The sequence below is a fragment of the Dendropsophus ebraccatus genome, chromosome 6, assembly GCF_027789765.1.
Source record: "Dendropsophus ebraccatus isolate aDenEbr1 chromosome 6, aDenEbr1.pat, whole genome shotgun sequence".
Taxonomy (NCBI): domain Eukaryota; kingdom Metazoa; phylum Chordata; class Amphibia; order Anura; family Hylidae; genus Dendropsophus; species Dendropsophus ebraccatus.
In genome coordinates, this window is record NC_091459.1 from 31,130,108 (window position 1) to 31,142,972 (window position 12,865).

At 40.9% G+C, this 12,865-nt stretch overlaps 1 protein-coding gene across 1 annotated transcript in view; it reads right to left on the reverse strand.

Annotated features, from left to right (window-relative positions):
* MMS22L (MMS22 like, DNA repair protein) overlaps window positions 1–12,865 on the reverse strand; it is a 60,168-nt gene that overhangs the window by 644 nt on the left and 46,659 nt on the right. Inside the window, exons 14-21 of the mRNA XM_069974184.1 lie at window positions 12,119–12,255; window positions 11,338–11,480; window positions 7,996–8,155; window positions 5,925–6,094; window positions 4,214–4,419; window positions 3,713–3,879; window positions 2,485–2,590; window positions 1,677–1,844 (exon numbers count right to left, since the gene is read on the reverse strand). Of these exons, the coding sequence (XP_069830285.1) occupies window positions 1,677–1,844; window positions 2,485–2,590; window positions 3,713–3,879; window positions 4,214–4,419; window positions 5,925–6,094; window positions 7,996–8,155; window positions 11,338–11,480; window positions 12,119–12,255 (1,257 nt within the window). The remainder of the gene's footprint in view (window positions 1–1,676; window positions 1,845–2,484; window positions 2,591–3,712; window positions 3,880–4,213; window positions 4,420–5,924; window positions 6,095–7,995; window positions 8,156–11,337; window positions 11,481–12,118; window positions 12,256–12,865) is intronic.

Here is a 12,865-nt window from a genome sequence, read left to right on the forward strand (position 1 = left end):
CAGCATCCGATTATCATGGTTCACCCCATACTTGTGAACACAAAAGCATATAGTAGCCAGGGCTGTGGAGTCGGTAAGCCGCAGCTCCGACTCAAACTCCTGAATTTTATCAGGACCGACTCAGACTCCTGCTCCTTCATAAATGGCCAGTCATATATCAGGGGAGTTATTTATCACACTGGCTCAGCAGCTTCTCCCTAATGTCCTAGATGATCCTGGGGCAGTTTCTGAGGGAATGAGGGAAGATATAAAGCAGCTTCTTCTGTGTGTGCAGTGGATGCAGCCAGTCTCCAGCCTCCATGTCCTGAACAACTCACAACTAGACTAGAAGGACCAGGTGGTCTTTTAGTTTCTAAGTAAATATTCACCATACACACAGAAACACTGCTAACAATGCCAGATACCTGTAAAATAGAGGCCAGCCATAGTGATATAGAGGGGGTTACACATAGTGATATGGAGTGACCACACAGTGATATAGAGGGGTCAGCCATAGCGATATAGAGGGGTCACTGTGGGTGTGGGGGCATGCCATAGCGCACACACAGCCTGCTGCAGCCATAGCACACACTCACACAGCCTTCTGCAGCCATAGCGCGCGCACACACACAGCCTGCTGTAGCCATAGCACACACAGCCAGCTGTAGCCATAGCACGTGCACACACACATAGCCTGCTGCAGCCATAGCGCGCACACACACACAGCCTGCTGCAGCCATAGCGCGCACACACACACAGCCTGCTGCAGCCATAGCGCACACACACACACAGCCTGCTGTAGCCATAGCACACACACACAGCTGCAGCCATAGCACGCACACACAGCTGCAGCCATAGCGCGCACACACAGCTGCAGCCATAGCGCGCACACACAGCCAGCTGCAGCCATAGCGCGCACACACAGCCAGCTGCAGCCATAGCGCGCACACACACACACAGCCAGCTGCAGCCATAGCACAAACTCACACAGTCTGCTGTAGCCATAGCACGCGCACACACACAGCCTGATGCAGCCATAGCGCGCGCACACACACACACACACAGCCTGATGCAGCCATAGCATACACACACACACACACAGCCTACTGCAGCCATAGCACACACACACACACACACACACAGAACACTGAAGAAAACCCCCACAATGAGTACAGAGGTTACTGCTGCACTACTTAGGTCTTCTCCTCCTCCTCTATATTACACAGGATATCTTCATATTACACTGCTGCTCATATACAGTCATCCAGCATTCAGGAAGAGAACAGCACAGATCCCCCCCCCCACAATGGACTCTTCCAACTCAGAAATATACTGCCAAATAGTGACCGACAACTTTTCCCCTATCACAGTTATCTAATAGGGCCAGTGTCCTATTAGAATGTTGCTCGTAATATATATTGATGAGCAAAACTTATAAAATTCATATCAAAAATCAATTATAAATTGTTCTAAGATTTTTTCTAAAGCGACTCTGACTCCAGCCAAAACTAGCTCTGACTCCATTACTCCAACTCCACAGCCCTGATAGTAGCTATATCTAACAGTGGTTGCCTCTCCTTGTACATCTGACCCTAATTACCCATTTGTACAAAAAACTAAAGTATAAAGAAACCGAACAAATGTATAAAATGATACAAATTTGAAATAGCTGTCCGAATAAGCAAAATCAACTTTACCTGGAGGATTCATTTCGTCCAAGACCACGTTTGTGCTCAGACTCCTTAAGGCTTCGACTGATGGTGGGAATCAGGTTACCCACAAGTGACTGGTCTAAAACAGCAAGGGTTTCCAATATGGAAAATACTTGATAGTCATACATCACTATGTTATCCTGAATAAACTGCCTGCAGACATAGAAAACAGAAGAATCCTCTATTAATGAAATTAGTATCAATTATGCAAATAACCATGAAGCTAGGCCTGCCGTTCACAGAAAATGTGTATCTCTGGTCTGTGCTTGCTGTACAAACCTTGCCAAAAATGATGGAATTTCCACACTTTTCCAGAAGTAGTTGAGGGGGAAAAAATTATGTAATGAAAAATTAAAGAAGAAGTGCGGCAGGGGTAAAAAAAAAAAAAAAATCATTACAGGCAGGGGGTGGGTGGGGGAAATGAAAAACGACACTATGCTTATCAGTCCCAGTGCCTGCGCTGCATCACAGGGCTCCTGGACCCCGCTGGCTGTCAACTTCCCAGTTCCAGGTATGTCACAACCCAGGATCCATGTCACAGACTGGTGGGATTTAGCCCGCTCAGCTAATCAGTAACTGCAGAAGTGTCCGGACCCAGTCACTGACTGACTGAGCGAGGCACCCGTAAGCTGGATCATAACGCTGCAAGCAGGGAGCTTTTTTTTTTTTTTTTATTTAGAATTTTTAATAAGTTTATGGTGATTCTGTTTAGGAAAGAGAACTGTCCAGCAAACAGTCTAGATCTTTAACCATATTTTCTATTGATGAAACTGCAATTTTACTGAGGACTTACTCAATGTACCTTAGATTTGCAGTTAGTCGTGTTGCAGCATCCCCTAGAGGTGCAGTCTGACAGCCTTCAACCATGTGCTGTAGTGCATCTGTAGAAAGCTTCTTCACTATATTACCAAAACATAAATCACCTAGGTAAATCAGGTAAATAGTTGCCATGTTCATGGTTTTAAAACTTCCATCATTAGGAAGACACCCAACAGCTCATATACTGCATATTAAAATTCAGATATGATCAAAAACGCAAGTGAAGTATAAAAAGGTGCCACGTGGGCCCAACCAGAGCTTAGACAAGAAGAATATACGGAGGTTAATCCACCACAAGTGAAATACATAATACAAGTCTAAAGTCATAGGTGGAGATTTATCAAACATGGTGTAAAGTGAAACTGGCTCAGTTGCCCCTAGCAACCAATCAGATTCCACCTTTCATTTTCCAAATAGTCTGTGAGGAATGAAAGGTGGAATCTGATTGGTTGCTAGGGGCAACTGAGCCAGTTTCACTTTACACCATATTTAATAAATCTCCCCCACAGTGGCTGTATTAACGTTTAAGTACTGACCTTTGATGTCGCACCCCACTGTAATCTCAATTAGAGTTTGTTGACTTAAAAGGGAATGTGTCATAAGAAAATAATCATTTTACATAATGTTTTTATGTTAAACATTTGTAAAGAATTTCTCTAGTTTTCCAATTTTTCTATCCATAATATAAAATAATCCTGAAATCTCGCAGTTTTCATTCTCACCACTGGGGCTAAAACTAAACTGAGACTTCCTGTTCTGTCTGTAGTGATAAGAGGAGGCTGCTGTAAAGCTAATCGTTACAGCATTGCAGCGACACGTGACACAAAAAGATAGAGGAGACAATTGCAGCATCCCATGGAATGACCTTTTAACAAAACACGTTCAATGATGTTTTACATTCATCTCAAGGGGAAAGAGTCTGTCTACTGTAGTCTATGTCCATGAGTCTTGCTGTAAAGCATGTAATTAAATGCTGTTAAGAACAGTTCAGGCAATATGGCAGCCCCCATAACAATGTACAAAAAAAATAAAAAATAATAAAGCTAGAAAATAGAAACAGATTAGAATAAAGGAAGAAGTTTTAGTATCTGATTAATCAGTAAAGAAAAACTTAGGTGACACATTCCCTTTAAAATGGGTTTATTGGAGTTTCTAATTTACACAGGTCACAGTGTCTTTCCTATTATATTTACTTAACTTACCCTGCGGCTCATTGACCAATATTAAGCACTTCAGAATGGATGGGAGAAGACAATCTGCATCTGCAGCATCAACTACCTTAGTTCTCTGGAAAACATCTACTATGAATGACAGAATGGAGGCTAAGCGGGAAGGTGGTGCATGACCTTTAAACTGCAAATAGCCATCTCTAAAACACAAAACAACCACAAGAGAGAAAATGTAAGGGTAAATATATTCTATAAAAGTCAATACATTTCTGTGTATTTCTTAAATTAAAGTAACAGTAGCTCAAGTATAAAGACAGGTGTCCTCACTACATAGTAGATTATTTAGAGAAGGAAGAGAGGAAACGTGGGTTGCATTCCCCAATAGAGTGGATGGAAATCTAAGATTACTTCAGTCCCATAATCACCTATTACCTTCATACAGGTTAGTGTCAATCGCAGCTGTATACATATAATTATGACATACAGTTACTATGTCCACGATGATGCATGACCCCCCTAATATTGTATGCTTACCGTATGACTTCCATCACGGTCCTCCGTAGGGTTGTTGTGTGTGGGCTCTGAATAGAATCACACAGGGCCAGCAGCACAGGGTGACTCCCCGATGCAGAAGGAGCACTGGGAAGAAACCTCCCAAAATACTGTTGAATAGTTGTTTTTAGTTGCTGTTTTACATATGCAGCTTGGCCATGGGACTGGCGAGATATGATGGATAGGCCCTGAAATGTTAAATATTATTTTGTTAATCGTCATTTTATAAAGTGATTACAGACTGCCTATGACAATGTAGGACAATTGTGATTAGCATACAAAACTCAACTCTTGGATGGTATCGGTTCTCCTTACAGAGACCCAATTAGTGTATGGAGACCTACAGGCTATGCCCTAGGAAAACATATGCAAATTAACTCACCTCCAGAAGAAGGACAACTGTCTCTAGTGCCACTTAGTAACAGAAGAAAAGTTAGGGTGTTCTTACACGGGCCGATGGCGGCCCGATAACTGTAAACGAGCGCCGATCTGCTAGATTGTCGCTCGTTTACTGGGCCCATTCCACAGCCTGATTATAGTTTAACAAGGGCTGCATGGACATTGTTACCAATGTCCTTGCAGCCCTTGCTTAAACTTTATACATTACCTGTCCAGGCTGCAGGGCTCCTCTTGCAGTCTTCTTCTCCCCGGGTCCCGCATGCTTCAGCTACAGAGCGGCCTTTCTCAGCTGACAGGATAACCTACATGGGCAATACAATTTACTGGGGGGGCTACCTGCACGGAGAATTCTACTTACTGGTGGACTACCTACATGGATGCACAAAAGGGCCTAACTACTATGTGGATGCACAGAAATGACCGCCTATACTATATGGGGGCACAGAGAGGCCTTAGTACTGTTTAGGGGGAGATAACTGCTTATAAGCGGGCATTGTAACTATGTGAAGCAATACAGTTTCTGCTTCAATGCTATTAAAATAGTAACTGAGGCGGCCTGCAAGAAGTAACTTTTTTTTAGCAAAAAAGAAAATGTTTGGCTTTATAAGCTCAGCCATAGCCATAGTTTGCCACTGACAATCCACATATGCTTTGTTGGGTAGCCAATGGTCTAACAGACTGAGCTCTGTCAAACTAAACAGATGGTGCTGTCACTATTGACCGATCCCAGCTGTTTATCCCCTTAAATGCTGCAGAGCTGTCTCTGATCCTGGCTCCTTGCCGATACGAGCAGTTGTCAGCTGGATAACACCGTTCTTTTGCCTGCAACAGCATGGTGCAGTAATAGTAGGTTGACACACAGGAACTGCATAGGTTTCCATTATACTATCACAGCGTAAATCAGAAAGGGCTTAGTACAAACTATAAGACCGGATGGAGTTTGAGTGCAGTATTTTTGAGTCAAACTTATTATTGGATACAAAGAAAAAGTGAAAAAAATTCCCTTTCTACTTTTTATACTCTGTGGATTCACAAACTGTACCAAACACTGCCACAAAGTGCATGTGTGTTTTCACATAATAGAATCATTTTGTAAAAAAACAAACAAAAAAAACCCTCATAGTTCTGACTACAAACAAGAAAACTCTCCTATGGGCATTCAAGCTAAGGAAGGTCATTTCTTATCAAACGATAGATGTAAGAAAATCCCAGAATACTGTATATTTCAGCATTAAAGGTTTTCTCATTCCATACCAATAATCAGAACACATATTATTGCACTTGAGAGATATACCTGGAGAAAGAGAGGGAGGGTCTCCCTTATAGCAGACAGCATGGCTGGCAGCAAGCCCTTATCTTGTTGGAACAAGGCATGTGGTAAAAGTAGGTAATCAATGATGCGGAAGAGGAGCTGCTGTGCTTTGGAAGTGGCCAGAATCGATGCCCAGTACCGTACAAGATAACCTGGAAAGCAGACGAGAAAGAGAACAGATAAAATAGCAGCAAACAATTGGCTCACTTGGCATGCCCTCCGGAGTCAATCGCAGGGGCTTATTTAGATTAGAAACATACTTTATATGAAGGCAAGTGTGCCACTGAGAATAGACGAGCAGATAGTAACAGGCAAACGGATGAAGTCTGGCAGCTGTTTTAGGTTCTAGCTTGTCCAGCTTTATATTAACTTTATATTATCATGTTAACATTTAGTTACTGCAAGTAGAGATGAGCGAACCTTGAGCATGCTCGAGTCGATCCGAACCCGAACTTTTCGGCATTTGATTAGCGGTGGCTGCTGAACTTGGATAAAGCCCTAAGGCTATGTGGAAAACATGGATACAGTCATTGGCTGTATCCATGTTTTCCAGACAACCTTAGAGCTTTATCCAAGTTCAGCAGCCCCCGCTAATCAAATACCGAACGTAAACTGCAAGGTTTCTTTATTGAGAAAGAAAAAAAAAAAATTCTACCTGGTCAGAACATTTTATGGTGTGAGCTGTTAAAATACAGAAGACCACTGAAAAGGTGGGGGGAAAAAGAAAAAAATATTCTGGGGTTTTTGAAAATTTTTAAATGAGCTAAAAAAACAAAAAACAAAAAAAACAACTCCACACGCAACAATGTTTGTCCCGGCGGCCTGTGGGTTCTGCATATACAATTATCAAAATGTGTAGGTATTCCTAGCAATGCTGGATATGGCTGCAGAGTGTGTGTTTTGCTCCCTCTGTACAAGGGAGGGGGGCTTACTACAGGGAGACTGCCTATAAGGGGGGAAGGGGGTTACTACAGGGCGGCTTACTTATATGGAGGGCTTACTAAAAGGGGAATTACCTACATGGTGAATACAATTTACTGGGAAAGGGGTGACTACTAAGGGAACTACCTACTTTGGTCAGGCCAACACCCAGGAGGTTGTGTGTGGTATTACAACCTGCCCCTACTCACTTTAATGGAACCAAGCAATACCACACAAACTGATGAGGAAAGTACAGCTGGTGTTGGTAACAAAAAAAGCCATTTTTGAATTCCTGATGACACTTTCAAAGAGAATCTGTCAGCTCCATTCCAGGTACACAGATGCAGATCCCAGCAGGTGTGTGTTGGGGAGATAGAAGTGACAGGACCTTTGGTCACTAACTGTAAGCTTCTAAGATTGTTCTTTTCACTGCTGCTTACTGCACCTCCTTAGGAGGCAAGTGGTGATGCCACGCAGTTTTGATCAAAGCCAGAATGACATTAAAAGGGGTTGTCCAGCGAAAATCTTTTTCTTTCAAATTACCTGGTATCAGAAAGTTATATAGATTTGTAATTTACTTCTATTAAAAAATCTCAAGTCTTCCCATACTTATCAGCTACTAAATGTGATGCAGGAAATCTTGTTTTATTTTCAGTCTGACACACTGCTCTTTGCTGACATCTCTGGCCGAGACAGGAAATCTGTCTTGGTTTTACATGAATTCCCATAGAAAACCTCTCCTGCTCTGGACAGATCCTGTCTCGGCCAGAGATGGCAGCAGAGAGCACTATGTCAGACTGAAAATAAAACAACATTTCCTGCAGGACATATCGTAGCTAATAAGTATGGGAAGACCTGAGATTTTTTAATAGAAGAAATTACAAATCTATATAAAACTTTCTGACACCAGTTGATTTAAAAGAAAAAGATTTTCGCTGGACAACCCCTTTAACCGTAAAATGACAGCAGTCTATAGATAATGATAGGTGCAAATGTTCATGATCATTATTTCCTGCAGTCATTATCAAATCGACGGCCATCATTTCACGCCGATTTCCCATAGTGGGAACAAATCCTAAAACGGTGGACTACCAGATCACCACAATACATTTAACTCTGTAGCAGCACTCACCTATAGTTCTGTAAGTAATCTGCAGGCCTTCCACGGGGCCCCTCTTAGTCAAGTATGGCTTTACATACTTTAGTATATCTCCAATGTATTCTTGGCATTTTGAGACCATGGAAGATTTTTCTGCTAATGTCTGTAAACCACCATATATTGTACCTGCGGCCTGACAAACAGAAAGAAAATGTTTATTGGCTTCTAAGACAAACTCCAGACAATCCTCACAGTTCCAATATTTCAATACGCATATGTTTTTTTTCCTTACGCACACAAATATAAGGTTAAGTATGTTTTTGTGTTTGTTAAAGAAAAAACGGAATGATTTTGATGGTTTTTTTTTTTTTAATAATGGAAGTCGATGGAAAAACCCAGCGTTACCTCTGTGACCTGATGAGGCCTCTTTGGTGTACCCCTGCTGACTGCAGCCCTGCTAACTTGTCTCAGCAGTGATGTTTCGGCTAAATCACTGGCTGGAAAGGGACAGTGCCACGCCAGTGACTGGCTGGGCAGGCTGGCACTCCCGAAACGAGTTAGTCTCTGAAGTAGCAGAGCTGCAGTCATTGGGGGGACACCAGAAAGGCCTCATCAGGACGCCAGGGGAGTGCAGAGAGAGGTAAGCATAACGTGTTCATTATGTTTACCAAGAGTGCAGCAATACATTAAAACTTTTTAGCCGCCAGATAACCCCTTTAAAACAAAAGCAAAAAGAGAGAATATCACTCTGGCATAAATAAACTATAGCAACCCAGCCATTTTGTAGCAAGTTGGAATAAATTATCCAGGCATATAAAAGAGCCTCATCAAAGATAAAAAGACACATTTAGCCAATGGCCATGGTATAACCTGAAAACGACAACACACTATCACAGACACAAGTCTCCGCCCCTCAGACCCTCCTCCCGAAGGAGACTTTGACATCCCTTGATAAAGCTAAGCGAAACGTATGTAGGGTGAGTGGGTGAGAGGGACTTGGCTGAATACACGCAACCTCCTGGGTTAGTATACATGTAACATGATTGGGTGACTTCACCTGTTTGGTACCTATCCAGTACAACATCTGCATGTTGTAATGGATTACAACATCTATACTTTTTTCCATGAGCATTCTCTATGCATGTGCAATATATTACTCCATAAAGTATATATGTATGTCCCCTCACCAATTTCTTTATTGTATGGTTCTGTTTCATCTTTTTTCATTGTCTTAATGAATTTTATTAAGTATTAATTATTTAAATAACGATTACAATAATATTTATTTTTGATTGTCCTGCATTCTTTGTATCCCTTTGTGGATCCTTTTTTGTTTGATTTGTATCTTGTTGTGCGTTAAGGACTATATATCTACCAGGTGAACCATACTTTATCAAGTTTCCCCAGACACTTCCTGAAGACATACAACAAACCATTATGGAGGACGCAACAGTTGACTAGACTGGGGACTGGGATTGAGCGGGGGTTTAGTAAATTCTATGCATACACATATTATAGATATATCCCATGGACCAAGCAAAAAGACTTTTGTCTCTAGTTTGGGTGGGGTTTCGTAACTTCGTTCCATTGAAGTGACTGGAGCTTAATTGCAAATCACACCTGAACTGGAGACAAGAGTTGTGCTGTCTCTGGAAGAAAATGGCCATTTTTTCCCAACACTGGATAACCCCTTTAAATGGATTATCCAGGCTTAGAAAAACATTAGTCAGTCACTTTCTTCTACAAGCACCACCATTCTTGTCCTCAGTTTGGGTGTGGTTTTGTAGCTCACTTCCATTAAAAAGAATTAAGCTTAAAGGGATTATCCAGCGGAAAAAAAAATATTTAAAATCAACTGGTGTCAGAAAGTTATATAGATTTGTAATGTACTTCTATTTAAAAATCTCAAGTCTTCTCATAATTATCAGCTGCTGTATGTCCTGCAGGAAGTGTTGTTTTATTTACATTCAGAAACAGTGTTCTCTTCTGACATCTCTGGCTGAGACAGGAACTGTCCAGAGCAGGAGAGGTTTTCTATGAGGATTTGCTACTACTCTGGACAGTTCCTGTCTCGGCCAGAGATGTCAGAAGAGAGCACTGTTTTGAATGTGAATAAAACAACACTTCCTGCAGGACATACAGTAGCATATGACTGGAGATTTTTAAACAGAAGTAAATTACAAATCTATATAACTTCAGTTGATTTGAAAGAAACTTTCACAATCTAAATCAACAAGGGATGTGAAATAAAGCACGTCTGCCATTTAATTCATTATTTTTTAGTTATCTTTCTTTAAAAAACAAAAACAAAACAATACTTACATATATCCAGGTCCAGTCTCCTGAAGGGAGCTTTTTGTCTTGCGCTGGTTGAAAAAACAAAAAAACAAAACAAAAACTAAACACAGGAACTCAATGCACCTGTCAATCAAATGACTGCCTTCTCTGTGAGCGCTCACATGACCAAGACTTCCAGCATTTAGTCTTTTTTTTTTTACCAGCACAAGATTAAAAAGCTGCCTTCAGGAGACTGGACCTGGATACATGTAAGTATAGCTTTATTTTAAAGAACGGTAACTGAAAAACAATCCATGCAAATTGCAAACATGCTTTATATCACATCCCCTGAAAGTTGTATCAATAATGCCTATTTAAAGCGTAACTGTCATGTTTTTTTTATTGCAGAAATCAGTAGTATAAGCGATTTTAAGAAACTCTGTAATAGGTTTCATCAGCCAAAAAAGCCTCCTTCTGTACTCAAGAAGCAATCTCCCAGCCTCCCCCCCTGACTTCTTATCTGTGCATTATCAGGCAAACACATCTTCATTACAGAGAAGCCAGTGAAGACGGGTTCTGCTCTCTCCATTGTAAGCCTATGAAGGGGGGAGGGGCGACATGAAGGTCGGCTGTTTCTAGACTCTCTGGGCACCTAAAACGCTAAATTCAGGTGTCAGAAAGGTCAGTGCTTATCTATGAACTTACTGAGAGAACATTGCAGGGTGTTGTGCTGTGCAGGACTGCTCCGTGCTCAGTCACTCCTAACAGCCCCTCCTCTCTCCATAGCCACATAATAGAGACAGAAATCCTGCAGCTTCTGCAGTCAGGGGGGAGGCTGGGAGATTGCTTTTTCAGTACAGAAGGAAACTCTTTTAGTACATAAAACCTATTACAGAGTTTCTTAAAATCGCTTGTACTGTTGATATTTAATGTTTTCAGAAAAATGACCCTGAAATGACAGTTACGCTTTAACAATAATCGGCCTGTGTAGAAAAGCCTTTAGTCATACAGTATATAGCCAATTCGGAATGAGATATTCTCAATAAAACCCTCCAAAGATATGTAGAATTGTTACATTGATAGGATTTCCAGCATTACCTTGATAAACTGTAGGAGTGCCTGCTTTGGGTCTTGTTTGTAATTTTTTTGCTCAATTTGTGCTTTACTCAATATGTTTTCTGCTTCGGGGAGCTTGAAAACCAATCTGGTGAGTTCTGCAAGCTGTTCTGCCACAACAGAGCCTGGTAAGTACATAACAACTGTTGTTTATTAAGACAAAGTAAATAAATATGCAGACAACCCCTAATATTGGATAAAGGTGTTGTAACTATATATAATTGCTTAATTTAAAACCTAGTTAAGAAAATTTGTAAAGGCAAAGTAAACCCCTCAATTTTACTATGACTAAACAGATACCATATATTTAAATATTCAATGTATTCCAGTGCTTTTCATACCTAGTTCTGGTTCCCCACAGCTCCAGCTCTTCTTGTTCTGGTCCCCTAACCCCTTTTTCCTGCTTTGAAGGCAAGAGCTCAGTGCAGCACTAGTTGCTTCAGCCAATCACTGGCTGCAGTGCTGTCCTGTCTCATGCAGTGATTGGCTGAGGTGACGGGTCCTGAACCTAACAGCTGTCTCAGAAGCAGGAACAAGAGATGATCAGGGAACCAGAAGGAGAAGTATGGGAGATGAAGGGAATCAGGGCTAGATATGTATGCCTTTTTCCTATTACCTCCTATAGCATATTTTTTTTTTGCATATTTTTGCAACACACTTGAATATACAAACAAACAACCCTTGAAACAGCCTAATAATAAACAGTTAGGTAATGTAACGAAAGAGAAAAAAAAAAAAAAACACACAGTAGAACAGAACCTACCGGATTCATTCCCTGTTTTAATTATAGTCCCCACTGGCAGATCAATATACATCTGCAATACACATCGAATCCAAGATCGAATTGACAAGGCCTGATAAGAGGAATATCCGATACCACTGAGGGCTTCTGTCAATGCGCTGGGAAAGAAATATTTTCAGTTAATTTATTATTTATACATTTTCTTACATGTAATATCTCAGGATATACCCCTGTTGAAGTCTATAGAGACACAAAAATACAGACGCATCTTGTATGTGTTCTGTATTCCATCTGAACTGTATAAGTATATCATTTAATTTGCATCTGTTCTTCAAAGGGTAGTTAAATTTTCTGCCTAGAGGACAGCCTACTATTTTTTTACTGTACATTAATGCATATGCAATATTAAGGCTGATAACATACAGATGCCACGTAGTATTTAACAGGGATTTTACATTTATTTAATAAAAACTGCAATATAACTTCATTAAAAAAAGTAACTTTTTTTTTATTTAATATCATTTTACAAATGAAAGATCGTATTAAGGGACAATGCCTCTCTGCTACCACCAACAGCTGTGTTGGGAATTGTAAAGCTGGACTAATGGTACTTTTACACGGAGCGATAATTCGCCCGATCGCACGATTAACGATTTTGAATGAACCATTTTTTTTTATAACGATCGGCGTTTAGACGGAACGATACATCGTACGGAATATTCGTTTTGCGATCGCTTAAGCCTATCTCACACATAGGGGAAATCGTGG